This window comes from Felis catus, chromosome D4, assembly GCF_018350175.1.
Source record: "Felis catus isolate Fca126 chromosome D4, F.catus_Fca126_mat1.0, whole genome shotgun sequence".
Classification (NCBI taxonomy): domain Eukaryota; kingdom Metazoa; phylum Chordata; class Mammalia; order Carnivora; family Felidae; genus Felis; species Felis catus.
In genome coordinates, this window is record NC_058380.1 from 8,608,022 (window position 1) to 8,624,552 (window position 16,531).

General features: G+C 41.4%; 1 protein-coding gene across 2 annotated transcripts in view; it reads left to right on the forward strand.

Moving 5' to 3' along the window:
- Positions 1-16,531, forward strand: part of PUM3 (pumilio RNA binding family member 3) — a 32,993-nt gene that overhangs the window by 3,048 nt on the left and 13,414 nt on the right. For both annotated transcript variants that reach the window (XM_003995332.6, XM_045043481.1), the window contains exons 3-12: positions 1,565-1,700; positions 2,305-2,380; positions 3,619-3,712; positions 3,978-4,044; positions 5,267-5,441; positions 6,386-6,489; positions 7,496-7,574; positions 9,490-9,588; positions 10,472-10,525; positions 14,241-14,321. In XM_003995332.6, the coding sequence (XP_003995381.3) occupies positions 1,565-1,700; positions 2,305-2,380; positions 3,619-3,712; positions 3,978-4,044; positions 5,267-5,441; positions 6,386-6,489; positions 7,496-7,574; positions 9,490-9,588; positions 10,472-10,525; positions 14,241-14,321 (965 nt within the window). The remainder of the gene's footprint in view (positions 1-1,564; positions 1,701-2,304; positions 2,381-3,618; positions 3,713-3,977; positions 4,045-5,266; positions 5,442-6,385; positions 6,490-7,495; positions 7,575-9,489; positions 9,589-10,471; positions 10,526-14,240; positions 14,322-16,531) is intronic.

Consider the following 16,531-nt stretch of genomic DNA (forward strand, 5'->3'; position numbering starts at 1 on the left):
TTGCAACCTAGTGTGGCAGGTGTCAAGGGCGCCCAGAGCTTTGTGGAATTACACGAGCTCCGGAGCAGCCCTTGCCTTCTTCCGTACAGTGCACCACGAACAGTGCACCTAGGATGAATGGGAAATGCGCCCGCTCTTTCCTGTCATCTCTGATTACCAGGCAGGGAACAAATAAGTAAACAGTAAAGGAAATAATTAAATACGTTGTCGTAAATTGTACGGGCCGTTAAAAATTACTACAAATTACGTTCTTGAGAAATAATTTCGTTTCATGGAAGAATGCTTACAGTATAATAATGTTGAAATGAAGCAGTAAGATCTGGAATTTTTAAAGATGAATATAAAACAGGCATAGGGAAACGGCAAGAAGAAAATAGAAGGTGCCGGTCAATGTGTAGGTTTTGAGGTGATAGGATGTTGTTGCATTTTCTAGGTGTTTTATAATGAGTGCATTTTCCAATCCGAGAAGGGGAGAGGTTTAGAAGTCAGTAATTCTCCAAAGGGTTCTTTGCAGGACACTCGCGTAAATGATACCCGTTTTATTAAATTGTTCTTTGTTAGGCCTTATGGGTTTTTTGATTCAGTTGATAAGTTCCTTAGATTTTGAAGGAAACAAAATACTCATTGGAAGATACAAGATTTACAGAGCATTACTCTGGAGAAGACTTAGAAATTTTGATTATGCATAGGTCTGAGTAAGAGGGAGCAGGGCAGGAAGCTTGAGAGCGGTCTCTCGGGTTCCCACTGGTTCTACCACTTAGGATGTGCCTGACCTTGGACAAGGAACGGAACTATCTAGTGCCTTTGTTCCCCTGATGGGAAAAAGGGCATATTAATAGTGTTCTCCTCACAGCATTGTTGTAAAAGTTCAAAGGTACATAACAACCCTCAGAGTACTGAGAATGTTAATAATTTTTTCCCCCCTGTTTTAGTTTGGACTGAATTTTGTTTACATTAAGAATTGATTATACCTGAAGTCCAATGATTGTGGTGTTTTAAATTTTTTTTTTTTTCAACGTTTATTTATTTTTGGGACAGAGAGAGACAGAGCATGAACGGGGGAGGGGCAGAGAGAGAGGGAGACACAGAATCGGAAACAGGCTCCAAGCTCTGAGCCATCAGCCCAGAGCCCGACGCGGGGCTCGAACTCACGGACCGTGAGATCGTGACCTGGCTGAAGTCGGACGCTCAACCGACTGCGCCACCCAGGCGCCCGATTGTGGTGTTTTAAAGTAGAATTTTTATTTTATAGTTGAAAAAGAAGCTTAACCCTTTTCAGTTCCTTTTATAGTCCTTTTGGTTTTGTTTTTCTCTTAATAGGTGTCTTGTTAAGAATCGGTACAAAGCTGGTGACCGAATGGTTGATTGGTTTCAACTAAATTTACAATGTATAAACTGCTCAGAAAGTGAAGGAAAGTATAAGTTTGTGGGGAATGACATTTTTCCCCTTTTAGTTTTTACAAGGAGTGTTGATCCCGATAAGTGATTGCCCCGTGTACCTGACTGATAGTGGTCTATGGCACTTGGAACTAATGTAATTGACAATAATTTCTTTACTGACCAGAATCAGCGGCCAAGAAACCAAAGTGGGATGACTTCAAAAAGAAGAAGAAGGAACTGAAACAGAGCAGACAGCTCAGTGATAAAAGCAACTATGACATCGTTGTTCGTGCGAAGCAGATTTGGGAGACCTTACGACGGTAGTGCCACCTGACGGCCTCTTCGTTAGTCCCTCTGAGAGGGTGGAGGGGTGTGGGCACCCCTCGTTCATAGCGAGATGTCCTAAGGTAAACTGCGCGGCGCTTGGGATATTCGCGGAGAACCCAGCGCTCCAGGAGAGACCTCGGTATCAGATGTCTGCCCAACGGCACACACGTGTGGGATCCATAGGATGATGTCACATATGTTTATGAAAACGTATGAGATTTCGAATGGGTTGGAAATTTCTTCCTGGGAGAGTTCTGAGAAACTGAAGGACAATTTCCTACCAGCTAGGTTTTGAGATACTTAAGTCTTTGGTCTCTTGGACTTGTTTTATTGTTTTCTTGACATTTGAGGTTTGGGCCATGAAGATGTAAGCTGATGCATAAAATTATACCTTGTGACATGAGTTCTTGTCTTTGAGAAAATCACTTTTCTCCGGTTGCTCTGGAATAGTAATTTTCACCTCGGAGGTCCACTGCCTCCGGAGAGAAAAATCCCTCTAACTGGGCGGACGTACCCTGGTGTGGTTTTTAGTTTCTTGTGTTGGAAATAACGTCTTTACTTCAGCCGTAATTCCTCCTCCTTTATTCTCGTTTGTAGAAAAGACTGTGACAAAGAAAAGAGAGTCAAGTTGATGGGTGATTTGCAGAAGCTGATTCAAGGGAAGATTAAAACAGTAAGTAGGGCAGGCTGGTAATGGCATTTGTAACAACTGAAACCAGCCCGCTCTCAGTAAAGGCTGGGTGACCGTTCACAATAGGCGCGATACGGTTTTAAATGTATTTGGCCCCAAATTTCAAATACCTTTTATGATACTGAGTAAATAAAACCTTTTGTAGTGAGGGACCTTACTCCTGGGGAGTTAGTAAAATATCAATGATCTTTTAAAAATGCATTTTCAAAAATTTTACTTAAAGTAAATCAACGAGCCTGGCATGGGTCTCGAACTCACAAACCATGAGTTCATGACCTGAGCCGAAACCAAGAGTCAGACACTTAACTGAGCCCCAGGCACCCTGAAAAGTTGTTGTATTTCATATACCACCTCCACCCCCCTCACAACTACTGGATAAAACAGATCCTCACTGCAGGACTCGTGGATCAGTAACCGTAAATAATCAGTTATGCAAAATGATTCTTTACTGTGCCATGTTATTTGCTTATTTTAATGTTTACTTGAGAGAGAGAGAGAGAAAGAGTGTGAGCAGGGGAGGGGCAGAGAGAGAGGGAGACACTGAATCTGAAGCAGGCTCTAGGCTCTGAGCTATCAGCGCAGAGCCCGATGCGGGGCTCGAACCCAGGAATCGCAAGATCATGATCTGAGCTGAAGTCAGATGCTTAACCAACTGAGCCACCTGGGCGCCCCACCAGTCTACTTTAATAGTGCTTTTTATTTGTTGCTCATTCTGGCTTTAAAATTTTTTAGTTCCAACAAGTCAAAAAATGACTTGCTACTCGTGTAGCAAGGCTTTTAGATCAGTCTTCTATCTATACCTTATGTTGCCAAGGCCAGACATTGTTAGATCACTTACGTAAACAAAAAAAATCAGAGAATAATAAAATTTTTGAATTGGAAAATTTCCTTTAGGCAAAGTAACTTTCAGAGCCATGAGAAATAATAGTATGTATAACCATTAAAGAGGTTTGGTTTGATTTGCTTTGTTTTTAATTATAATGGTAGGAATCTTGCAAGATGGTTAAATCTGTCCCAGTGTTGGACGGTAAGCGGCAGAACCAAGGAATGTCATTTTGTACAATTAAAACGAGCATTTCTACTCCCGAGTAACCTAGGTTTGATTTTGTCCATGAAGACCCTCCCTTGTTCCTGGGAAGGAAAGTAGCAGCAAAACAGAAGTGCTGTGGTAGAACTCTTCAGAGAGATCCGTCTAACAGCCCGAACTGTCTTCCCTGCAGATGGCATTTGCTCATGACTCCACTCGTGTGATCCAGTGTTACATTCAGTATGGTAACGAAGAACAGCGAAAACAGGCTTTTGAGGAGCTGCGAGGTAGGTCTCTTCTGTTGGAGATTAATCGTGATGCTTTACAATAAGTCACTTTTTCTCTTGAGATACCTGGGACTGCCCTGGAAAATCATCCTTGTTGAGGGAAAGCAATGTGTTCTCTGCAGGACCTCTTTTTGTTTCTATGTGTTCTTTGCGTGGGGCGAGTAAGAGAGTTGTTTGTTCCCAGGATTGTGTGTTTACGCAGTTCTCTGATACTGGAGGGCCGACGTGAGCTTGTCAGCTCATGATAATGTATTTTGTTTTTCAGATGATTTTGTCCAATTGAGTAAAGCTAAGTATTCCAGAAATATTGTTAAGAAATTTCTCATGTACGGGTGAGTTTTGTTTATAACATATATTGTCGTTAGTCTTTTAAAGGCGTGGACAACACTTGGGCACTTGGTCTGGGATCATAATCACCAGCCCGGGGCAGATGCTTGTCGTGTTGCTGGGGAGCATGGTGTGAAAAACAATTATCCAAGTAATGTGAATGATGATACTGCCTTCTCCACTCTTATTTTGACATCTTGGAAGAAGAGAAATTGAATGATTAGCTTAGAATTCATTACCTGTATTTAGAAGGTGCAGGGCTGGGAGGGGAAAGGGAGGAGGCCCGGCGGGGTCAGTAGGTTAGGGAACAGCCGGATGGGAACACTTCCTAAAGTAGCTGGAATTGCGGCTTGCCCTGACTTCTCTGTTTGAGCACCACGTGCCCAGATGTGCTAACCATAGAAAAGTTCAGTTGACAGAATTTTCAAAAAATGTGTTTCTGCCTATAATTATCAGCTGCTCGATCATGTTAGAATGTAACGTAAATACTTATAATGACGTCCTTTTTTTTTTTTTTTAAAGTTTGTTTATTTTGAGAGAGACGGAGACAGCACAAGTGGGGAGGGGCAGAGAGAGGGAGAGAGAGAATCCCAAGCAGGCTCCATAGCATCGGCACGGAGCCCTGTGTGGGGCTTGAACCCATGAAGCTTCGAGATCATGACCTGAGCTAAAATTAAGAGTCAGATGCTTAACTGACTGAGCCACCCAGGCACCCTGAAGTCCTGTTTCAATTAGACGATCCTGTTTCCTGGCCTCTTGGTCTTTCACCTTCCCTTTCTCTCCGTCTCCCCTACTTTTTCACGCCAAACAGTTTAATATGGGCTCCTGGCACTAGGAACACAGTGCTGGCCACAGTTCTCTGTGCAGTTAAGTCATTCACCTCTGACCTCGACCATGTTCTGTCTGTGATGTGACCAAAGAAGCTGAGTCACAGAATTCAAGTAACTTGCTCAGGATCTTTCAGCTGCTTGGCAAAGTCAGGTCTCAGCGGCCAGGAGCAAGTTGGCTCCTGAGCAGGCTGGGAGCTGAGGAGGGGGGGAGGACAAGGCCAATAAGGGATAATGGCGGGGAGGCGGGGGGGGGGGGGGGAGGATGAGGCGGGTGGCTCTCCTGCCCCAGGTGGGCTGCCCCACGTTCTAACGGGCCGCTTTCAGGAGAAGTTGGGTTTTGTGGCTGCCCCACTTCCTCCTCCTGTCGCTGATGTTCTCCCACCATCCCCGGCTTTAGGAGTAAGCCGCAGATTGCAGAGATCATGAGAAGTTTCAAAGGGCACGTGAGGAAGATGCTGCGGCACGCGGAGGCGTCCTCCATCGTGGAGTACGCGTACAATGACAGGGCCGTCTTGGAGCAGAGGAACATGCTGACGGAGGAGCTCTACGGGAACACGTTTCAGCTCTACAAGGTGACCTTCCAGAACATTCTCGCTGGCGCTTTTACTTTTTCCGTGTGCTGTTCCTCACGTTCCAGTGCCCTGGTCTCAGAATGTTCTATTTCTGCTTTGTCTGGTCCATTAAGAGATTCTCCTACCCTTCGTTCTCTTGGATTATTTTGTCTCTGGTGTGATGAGCAAATGATCAGACTTCCATTTCCCTTTCTTCCGGGGCACGATGTCTGAATCCCCTTTAAATTAGACTGCACTGTTCCTCTCTCCCGAGTTCCCTGCGTAATGCTTCAGGGCATCTGTTTCTGCTGGACTGAGGTAGAGGTCTCTTCATAGTTAGCAGAGCTTTGTAACCACCCCCTAACCAGCTCGGGCTCACGTGTATCGGGCTCCCTGTAGCTGCCTTCTGTGTTTCTTCCTGTGTGTGGACTGTCCTCTAGGTGGAATCCAGGGAGGAAAGGGAGTAGAGAGAACCAGCCTTGAGCACGGTACAGGGTTGAATCCATTAGAGGCCAATAAGGGGACTAGGACGATGAAAGGGTCTATTTCAGACCTTGGCACCTAAATGCACCCATCTGTCTCCAGAGATTGCTTCCCCCAGTCAGGTCCAGCTCCTGGCTCGTTTCTTTTGTAACCGTCACTCTGGGAATATCCATGGTGGCAAGAATTTGTGAGCTGACTACCTGATCTTACGATGAAGTACGTGCTAGGTAAGGTGCCTGTTGACTGGCTGAGTTGGACGGTTGTTTAAATACGTTGATGGGTGTATAGAGTGGGAACCAGAAAATCAGGTTACTCTGTGGGGGTATCTACAGCGGGGCGTTCGTTATGTGAATATGGGAAATCGGAAATTTATATTGAGTTTATTTAAAATAACTATAACTGATTTGTCTTTGCTGTGATGTTGAAGAAACTCGGTTAAATTTAAAGGAGTTTGATTTTTTTTTTTTTTTTTCTCATTGCAGTCTACGGATCACCCAACTCTGGACAAAGTATTAGAGGTACAGCCCGAAAAGCTAGAGCTTATCATGGATGAAATGAAGCAGATTCTAACTCCAATGGCCCAAAAGTAAGAAAGCTGTTTTTGTCTTTTCTTAACAGATGGCATTCGAAGGAAGAAATTGTTCTATAACTCTTGCAGAGGAAAGGTAGATAGTTACCCAAATAGATTCAATTATTTGAATTGGATCATAAAACTTAGATGCTCAGGCATATGGCTTCCCTGGAGTTTGTACCATAGTGGAGTGGTTAAGGGGTATCCTTTGCGACCCAAACTGCCTGGTTGTGAATCCTGGTGCCCCCCTCAATTATTAGCTGTGACGTTGAATAACTTAACCTCTGTGTGCCTCAGTTTCCACATCTACAAGATTTGGGATAATAGTAGTACACGTTCTGAGGAGGATTATGAAGATTAAATGGGTTAATATTTCCAAAACACTCAGAAGCAGTGCTTTGCCCATAAAGGCCACATGTGTTTGCCAGCTGCCTAAATACTTCTTATCAGCTCCAGGTCTTTGGTGCCTTGACCGTGAGCCTCCACCGTACGTCTGAATTCAGCACGTGTCGCGCTAAGAAGCTTAGATCGATTCGGTGTTGTTGAGGTCACTGATACTGTTTCCTTCTATTCATGTTTTAATTGTGCTAGGATTATTTTATGAAACTAAGCATTGTGAAGGGTGCTTGACAGAAAGAAAATAGCTATGAAAAAATAGATGCACATAGGGATTCCTAATCACAAGTCCATTGTTGGGTAAGAAAATGTAGATGTCCTTATGGAAGACGGGAGAAAGTTATTTGGAATGATGATTTCCTCTAGAGATACTGGACATTTGTGCTCTGGTTTTGGTTCTAGTGGACGACACTAAAAGATTTTTATCTAAAAGTTTGTTGTTGTTGTTGTTGTCGTTTTTAATTCTTGGTGTATTACTGAAAAGATGCACTCTGTCTTGTGACAGACAACATTTTCTAAAACCATTTTACTTACTTTGAGTATTTTAGGACGACTGAGGTTATCTGTGTCCCTATTATTGTAGTGCCAGATCTGACATATTCTCTTCTCCTTGTCTGTCTTTCAGGGAAGCTGTGATTAAGCACTCATTGGTGCATAAAGTATTCTTGGACTTCTTTACCTACGCGCCTGCCAAGCTAAGATCAGTAAGTTCCTGCCTTTAGTTTTTAAACCAAACATAGAGGAAGAGCCACATTAAAATGTAAAACACTGCTTTAATGGACATTGTCTTTTGGAAATTTTAAAGAGTTGTTTCCTTATTTAGAGAAGATAAGGCACTAAACTCCCTTTGAACGAGTCTACCAATTCCCTTTAGATATTTGCCAGAAGACTGTGGAATTGACTGTAGTTTTATGAATTTTGTTGGGTTTTTATATTTTAATTATAAGCCAGATACTTACTTTAATTATAAGCCAGTCCTCCAGCTAACCACACTGAAAATTAACGGATAGATACTCGGCATTCAAGTAGTTTGAAATTCACCCGTGCTGATACAAAATTCACGTCGACGTGAAAAGGTTAGGGGAGGACACTCACGTAAAACTAAATGGACCATGAGAGACTGGACCTCATATGATAGAAGGTAAGGAACAGAGAGGGAAGGTAATTTGTACTGCCCTTCAGGTCAGCGATGGGAATACAAATGAGAATTCATCATTTACTCCCCTGAACTTTGCTTGCCTCATCAAACCGTGACCACATTGCCCATTCGTCCTCATTTTATTAGTAAGGGGTAACTAAAATAATAACCCTGACTGCTTTTTAACAAATACGCCAGATTAAACATTCATAGGAATTTTGACCCTCTCACAAGTTGGCATAGAGAAGAGAATTTTCCAAGAGTAAGCTGCTCACCTCAGCTTGTGGTTCAACGACTGTAGCAGGTGCTGCTTCACTTTTGGGGATTTCTCTCTTTTCTGCAGGGCACAGTATCTCACAGTCCTGGATATTTTAAGGCGGGACAGTACTTTGAGATACGAGAATATGAGCACTGGAATATAGTCAGTGGTGGAAAATCCTTGTCATTATTATTTATTTTTTAGTGTTGAATGTATTAATCACAGAACATCATTGGGAACTTGGTGTGAATGTACAGTAATGGGACAAATCTTCCCTGGCCCTGGGGGCATTAACTCTCCAACCGGATAGCTTTGAATAGATTCATAAGTTTAGGTTTGTAAGCTGAGCGCTGTATTTCTGGGACCCATCCTGGGATAAGATTACAAAATCGTTACGGACGAAATCACGTATTTCTTATTGAAGAAAATAGTCTCTTTCCTGGTCAGAGACTTTGTATATGTTTTATTTATTTAATATAAATTTTTAAGTCGGGAACAGACTAACGTGGGCCCTAGCAGAACTGTCGGAACTCGTTTACCTCTATGTGCTAGGCTTCCCAGATACAATTAAGAAATTAGGTACATTGACCATGCAGAAAGATTAAAAATACGCTAAATTACCTTGTAAGACATTAATAATTGGGATTTTACTAAAGGGGTCATTGATAAATGAGGACCTAGTCTAACAGACTCATTATTCTTAGGGAAATATCAGTTGAGTGTTTTTACGGTGAATTACGAAAATGATTTCTAGAAGTAATCCAGTGACAGACTGAAAAAGAGAAACTTTTTCAGCCCAAATTAGTGTTTTGTTTTCTGCTCATTACACACACGACCGTTTTAGGGAATAATATTGTATCTTTTTTATCTGGCTTAACTATTAAAAACTCCCTCCTTCTACAGCCACTTCGTAGCTTTATTTTTCTTGAAAAATCTTTTAGAATATACAACACACATACATACTTTTCTGAATAGATATTGGTAAAACTCCTCGGGTATTTTAATAGAAATCGCGTACCACCGGTATTCACTGCCCTCGATGGCGAAAAGGAGGTGTAGGAAAAGGTGGTGTTTTCTGCACGCGTCTCTGTACGATTAAAAATGAAATTGTTCTCCACCTCTACTCTCTGTGATTCTCTGTGTATAACTGGTTCTCAGTAGAAGATTTTAAAAAGGCAGGAGGAAAGGACAAAATAAAGCCGTGGTGGCATTTCTTCCCCAGGAAGTGATCGAAGCCATCCGCGAGGCGGTAATATACCTGGCACACACACACGATGGCGCCAGAGTGGCCATGCACTGCCTGTGGCATGGCACGCCCAAGGTGAGTGTGTCGCTCGCGGCTTGAACCGCCTTCCCCTCCACTCCCCCGCTCCTTTGGTCTTTGCCCTGATGTGTATCAACATTATCTTTGCAAAGTTGAGCCTCAGGGCCTCCCAGGAATTGGATTTTCTTAGGGCCTAGTGTTTCTCTGTTGGAGTTTTCATTAAAGTACAAAAAGCTTGAGTTGTCTTTATTTGGGAAGGGACCTGTCAAGCAAGTAGAAACAATATATATATCAGGCTTACCCGTATAGAAGTTTTGGTACCTGTCAGGTTCTTTGATTCCTCATTCAGTGATCTTAGTGGGGGAGGGAGGGGCGGGAGGAGATGATGAACACGCGAGATGATGCTCTCGTGGGTGTTCAGTACTTTGAGGGATGAGGGAAAGATCCGTGTTAGTTGCAGGAGTTTAACACGAAATGAACCACATTTCCTTGGTCAGTATCATTTTGTCTTGTAAAGGTGTTGTGCTTTGCCCACTTTTTAAATGAATACCACTTGAGTTTCTGGTGAACCAATAAGTACTGAATACCGTCTGTGTGCTGCACCCTTACGCATTTCCAGTCAGTTCACACACTGAAAGAGATCTCTCCGTTCTCCCTGTAAAAGAAGGTATTTCCACTGGGTTTGCCTCACAGCTAGTAACTTTAGGGTTCCGTACTTAGGTCACGATGGATTGTCACGTACAGGTCTACTAGGATTGGAATAGCTCTGGAAGGACTTAAAGTATATTGCCGTTTTTTTTGGTTCTGGCCACGTACCTGTTTTCACTCATGAGAAAAGTGTGCCAGACTGGTGGAAATTTCGCATTCTAGACATTTTTGGCCATGTAGTTTTTAATCCATAACTACAAGTTGTAAGACAAATTAACTTTTCTCTTTTAAGGACAGGAAAGTGATTGTGAAAACAATGAAGACTTACGTTGAAAAGGTGGCTAATGTAAGTATAAGAAGAGTACAATTTCTGTTATTTTTTGTTTGCTTTTTGTCTTTTTTTTATTTTTAATAAAAGGAAATCACATCTATTGTAGAAAATTTGAAAACTTCAGAAAATTGCCAACAAGAAGATTATTCATTATTTTAGTACAATCTCTTTCTGTGCATCTGCCTTTTTATGGCATTAAGTTTATACTAAATGAGATTTCTCCTTTTTGCATGTAATTTCATACTGTGACAACTTTCCATTTTTATTAGATATTTTTGAAGACCTGATATTTAACTTCTTTAATGAATCTGTCCATTTATGTTATTAAATGCGGAAATTACTGTCTAGAATAAATTTGTAAAGTCAGCAGAGAAAATTCCAGTTGTTAAGTTTTGTAGTTCTTTGGAACCCTTTGGAGATGCTATAAAAGCTCTCCTCATGAAATCATAGAGGGTATGAAAAGTTTTTTCCAGAGAGATTAATCGCCTCGAACGATAGTATTTCCATGTATTTAAATACTTACTAGTTTTCCATAGTATTTCTAGAATATACATAGTAGCAAACGTATGTTAAAGCTTCTGATTTACTGGGGAACTAAAATTGGCCACAACAACTGTATCCTATGAAAAATGCAAAGAGAACTCCTAGCAGCTGGTGGCCACTTTGGACACCGATAAGTTGGCACTCTGTGCCTATGGACGTTCGCAGCTGGAGACCGGGGAGGGAGTATAAGGCCATGTAAGGCAGCTAACTTTTCTGTAACAGAATGAAAGCAAAGATTCTCTAGTGAGTTGTTTCCAACATATGAGATTTTGCTGTTTGTTTTTCATCGTGAAGTAAATCTTCTAACATTTTAATTTGAATATTTTAAATTAGAAATGAGTAAAAACCGAATGTTAGTAGAAAATTCTGAAAGGTATTAATAGTAAAAGACATTTCTTTCTTTCTTTCTTTCTCTCTTTTTGAGAGAGAGAGTGGGGGGTGGGGGGGGATGGACAGAGAGAGAATCCTAACCAGGCTCTGTCCTGTCAGTGTAGAACCCGATGCAGGGCTCGAACCCACAGACCATGAGTTCATGACCTGAGCTGAAATCTAGAGTCTAATGCTTAACCGACTGAGCCACCCAGGTAGCCCCAAAAGTAAAACACATTCTTAAATAATACAATTAGATTTGTTTTAATTTTACAGTTGTATAAACAGTTTTGGGGTTTTTGTGTTTGTTTTGTTTTGGAGAACCTGATCCCAGCAAGGCATTATGATAGTAACAAGAAATGGACAGCGCAGTGCCTTTTTTATCCCACGGAGTTGCTTCTAAAGAGAGGAGATAAACTAGTAACTGCCCATGGATTTAATTTATGGTTATTTAGACATGTTTAATTTTCCACGTATTGGGGATTCTTGACATACTCTCTTATTTCAGTCCTTTTACACGTATAAAGACTTATCATCTTGTGGCCTGGCCTGTGGTCTGTCACAGGATCTTGAGGAGAGTTTGTTTTGTGGAATTGGTGCGTGTGGTATTCCATAAATGTCAGATCAGGGTGGTTGACAGCGCTGTTCATCTTATCAGTGTTTTTACTGATCTGTTTCTCCTTGGCTGCTTCCATCAGGTGCTGAGAAAAGTGTACTAAAAATCTCCAGCTGTAATTGTAGAGGTGTCTTTTTGTCACTGACGTTCTGTTCCAGTTTCTTTTGTATTCACCCAGAGATACTGTGTATGTGGGCATGCTTCTGTGTGTGGGACTTAAAAATCAGAGACTGGTGGTTGTGTGCTGTGTACACATTGTTATGCTTTGTTTGCTTCTCTTAATTCACCTCAGGGTCCTTTTATTTCTACACACACACACACACACACACACACACACACACACACACACACACACACACACACACTTTGTACCTCCCTCGTTCTTTTTAATGACCAGATAGTGTTTCATTATAGGACTTCCGTAACTCAGTTAACCAGGCCCTACTGTGGGATACTTGGGTAGTTTCTAGTTTTTTGTTATTTCTAGTAGTGCTAAAGGACATGCCCTTTGTGCCTTTGCGGAAGATAAATGCCTGGAGATAGAATTGCTAGATCTGAAAGTATGTGCATTTAAGGTTTTTATGAATGTTGTCACTTGGCTTTTCAAAGAAGTCGAATGACTGTACATTCTCATCAGTGACCAGCACGCCTGTTTTTCTCAAACCTTTGTCAAGTTAGTATATTAGCAAGAGTTTTCACTTTTGCCTATATGATAGGTGGAAAATGGTATTTCGTTGTTTTAATTATTGTCCTTAATTAATGAGTATTATTTCCTATGCTTAAAGCCAGCTGTCCCATGTTTTCTGTGAACTATGTTCTTTGCCCATTTTTAGTAGTGTTGGTCTTTATGGTAACGATGTTAGACTTTGTCAGTTTTCTCCAGTTTTTTCTTTTTTAATGTTTAGTTATTTTGAGAAAGTGTGTGTGTGAGCAAGGGAGAGGGGTAGAAAGAGAGGGAGAGAGAATCTTAATCAGGCTTCATGCTCAGCATGGAGCCCTATATGGGGCTCGATCTCATGGCTGTGAGATCGTGACCCTGAGCTAAAATTAAGAGTCAGAAGCTTAACCCACTGGGTCACCCAGGCATCCCTCTCTGGTTAGTTTCTAACTGAAACATTATTACCTGCCATGTTCTTTATACGTGGCTCTGAATGAGTATTTTCAGAAGTCACATACCCTCTCCAAGTAAAAATGATTGATATCATTACTTAGGATACAAAAAGAATATGCCACAAGCTGTGAAAACGCTTTTTTTCATAAAGTAGAAGTTCTTAAACTTTGGAACAGTGTCAGCATCGCGGAAGTAATTCTCTTATTTCAAGAGGTGACCTTTAAGTCACCACGGACATGTTTTGATCTTGTGCTGCTATATTAAAAGCGGTTATTTTTACCTAATTCTCATATTCATTATATACATATATTTTTTTAGTTTATTTTTTTAGTGTTTCTATTCTAATTAAACAGGATTATTTTAAAGAAATTAGACAATAGGGGCGCCGCCGTGGCTCAGTGGGTTGAGCATCGGATTTCGGCTCAGGTCATGATCTCGCGGTTTGTGAGTTCGAGCCCTGCGTCGGGCTCTGTGCTGACAGTTTGGAGCCTGCTTTGGATTCTGTGTCTCCCTCTCCTCATGCTCTGTCTCTCTGTCTCAAAAATAAATAAACGTTAAAAAAAAAAAAAAGAAAGAAATTAGACAGTATACAAAAGAAAATGAAACATTACAGTGTCCTTCCTTCCAGGATTTTCTATGTACACATGTGTATTTTGTATCTTATATGTGATTATATCTGAGTGTATATACTTTCTTTTTCATGATTGAAATTATATATACGTAGTTCTACATTCTTGGGCTTTTTTTCCCACTTCCACTTGAACTTTTTGAGTTTAATTTCAAGTAGTAATTTATTAACAGGATACTTATTTTTGAGAGGTGTTACATCCTGGTTAAAAAACAAGTGAGTCTCGCCTATTTGATACTGAAGAATGTGCTTTTGCTTTTCTTTGTTTCTTGTAATCAACCTAGAATATCATTAACTAGGTCCTGATAAGAGAGGAAGTTCCTTTGAATGGCTTTTATCTGTCTTGTTTCTATCACTTTAGATAGTCGTTGGGTTGATAATCTTTATAAAGTGACTCCACAGGTATACTAAAGGGGAGAGGCTGTACATGTTTCTAACCTTTCCTGGCTTCCCTTTCGTACAGGGCCAGTACTCCCATTTGGTCTTATTGGCGGCATTTGATTGTATTGATGATACTAAGCTTGTGAAGCAGATAATCATATCAGTAAGTAATTAATTCTGATGGTCTTGGATAGAACTTAAATTTGTGGCTGTGTCAGTTTGACTTCATACCTATAAGTGTAATGACCTGGAAGTGTGCTTTCTGCCAGTATTTTGTTTTATTTATTAATTTGTTTGTTTAGTATTTCATTTGTTTTTATTTGTTTTTCTGATTTTAATAAGATATAGTTGACGTATAACATTATGTAAATTTAAGGAATACATTGTGTTGATTTGAGATACTCATTTATTGCAAAATGATTACCACCAAGTTTTATTTATTTTTTTAGTTGACTCAGTTAAGTCTGTTTTGGACACTTGCTTCTTTCCTGTACAAAACAACAATATTGTAACTTGATATTAATAATATTATTTTAAATTTGCAAAAGACTGGTTAAATTAGGATAACATGGCTGTCAGACCACAGGACATGCTAAATGAAAAATTAGCAACGCAGTGCTCGGGTTTGCTCAGAAATTCATTGCCATAGTAATTCTGCAGTTAGTCAGGAACCCACAGGGAGCGGATGCCCATGACCTTTCTCTCCTTCCTTTGGAGAAACGACCTGTGCACAATTACCCAACTTATCAGTGCCCCTTCCTGGATGGAGCTGATAAAACTCCCTCAATTGCGATACTCCTTAGAGCTTCCGTGAAAGCTTTGTCGGAGTCCTATTAAAAATTCTCAGAAAATTCCTTTTCATTTCAGCAGTTCCTTGTAGCCTGGTCCAGCAACCATGAAGTGGTAATAAAGAAATGCAGTTCATTTAACCCTAAGTTTGCCTTCAGGAAAACTAAGTCGTCCTTTTGGCATTCTGCGATGCCTGCCTCTTTTTCTGACTTCTGACTGTGTCATCATTTCTTCCCTTCCCTTCCTTTCTTTCTAGTGCATAAACGGTGTGGGGTACATGACAGAGGTCACGGGGGTGGGGATGGGCAGTTGCAACATTGGTAGCAGTGACCAAAATTAGAAGCCTCTTAAAACAGTATGATCTGTATAGACTTGGATTACACGAACCTTTGCTTCATACATACAGGTGGGGCCCTTCGGCCAATCTTAGTGACAAAAGCAGCTTCTCCCTTGTGGACGTTCAGAAAGAGACTTTACCTGTTGGCATGCGGTGGTGCTGTGGCCTCTCTGTGCAGCCGGTCTGGACCGGTAGAGCTGGTGTAGTAGAAAAAAGGGACCAGCTGGTCCAGGGGTAGATGCCAGCTGTCGGTCCCAGTGTGTGTGAATTTCTCATGCCCTCGCTGTCATGTTGCGACTTTCCCCTTGACTGTTTTAAGACTGCGATGACTTTCTTTGGGGTAGGATTGTGGGAAGAAACAAGTTGGCAGGACTTTCATGACACAAACTGAGTATTTTGGCATGTTCCTTGTGACTTTATTACCCTTTTGACTCCAATCAATAATGATTGTTTTTCATTCCGGTGACAGAGATGGGAGGCCATAAATTGGCAAAATGAATAAAGTTGTTTCACGAAAATGGAAACAGGCTGGGCTATTGAAAGTTCGCTTTTGTTTTAATATTTTCACAACAACTGCAATTTGCATAAGTGTTCCAAATGGATTTCAAGAGAGGCCAGACTCCCTTCAGGATTTGCCTCCGTTGTCTGCTAGATTAATTTTTGCCCAAGCATTCATCCCACTTAGAAGTTGCTTGTGAAACAGTGTTGATTCCTTGTGCTTACCGGTTTGATTCCCACAACTACTTAAGCTACATTCCTGATGACTTGCTCATACTTGGGGCAGCTTTCCCTGAGAGTGGCCTCATGTGCTGAACTCTTGCTTCTAACTGACGAAACTGTGTATCCTTACGCTCTGTTATGGCTAGCGACGGGACTCGGGAATGCCGATACCACCACGAAACCTGGTGTGGCGTTCAGTGCTTTTCGCAAATACCCAAGAAAGCGTAGCGTGGCCGCTAAGCATTCTTCTGTTCAGGGGTAACCAGACTTCCTGAAACGTCAGGTTGAAACCACAGCCCGGTCATCTGAGCCTTCCTCTTTCTCCACCTGCTTTACTTTCCAAAATAAACATGCTGCTAAAATTGATCCGTTTTTACCCTGGAATCGTGGGTGTGGTGCGGCTGCTCTGACGGCACGTTCCTCTGAAAAGGACGTAGGCAAACCGGCCAGTTGCTGTTTGAAAGTGAAGAATATTGATGCATACTTTAAAATATATTATCTTCTAAATGTACACAAAGGTACAAAGG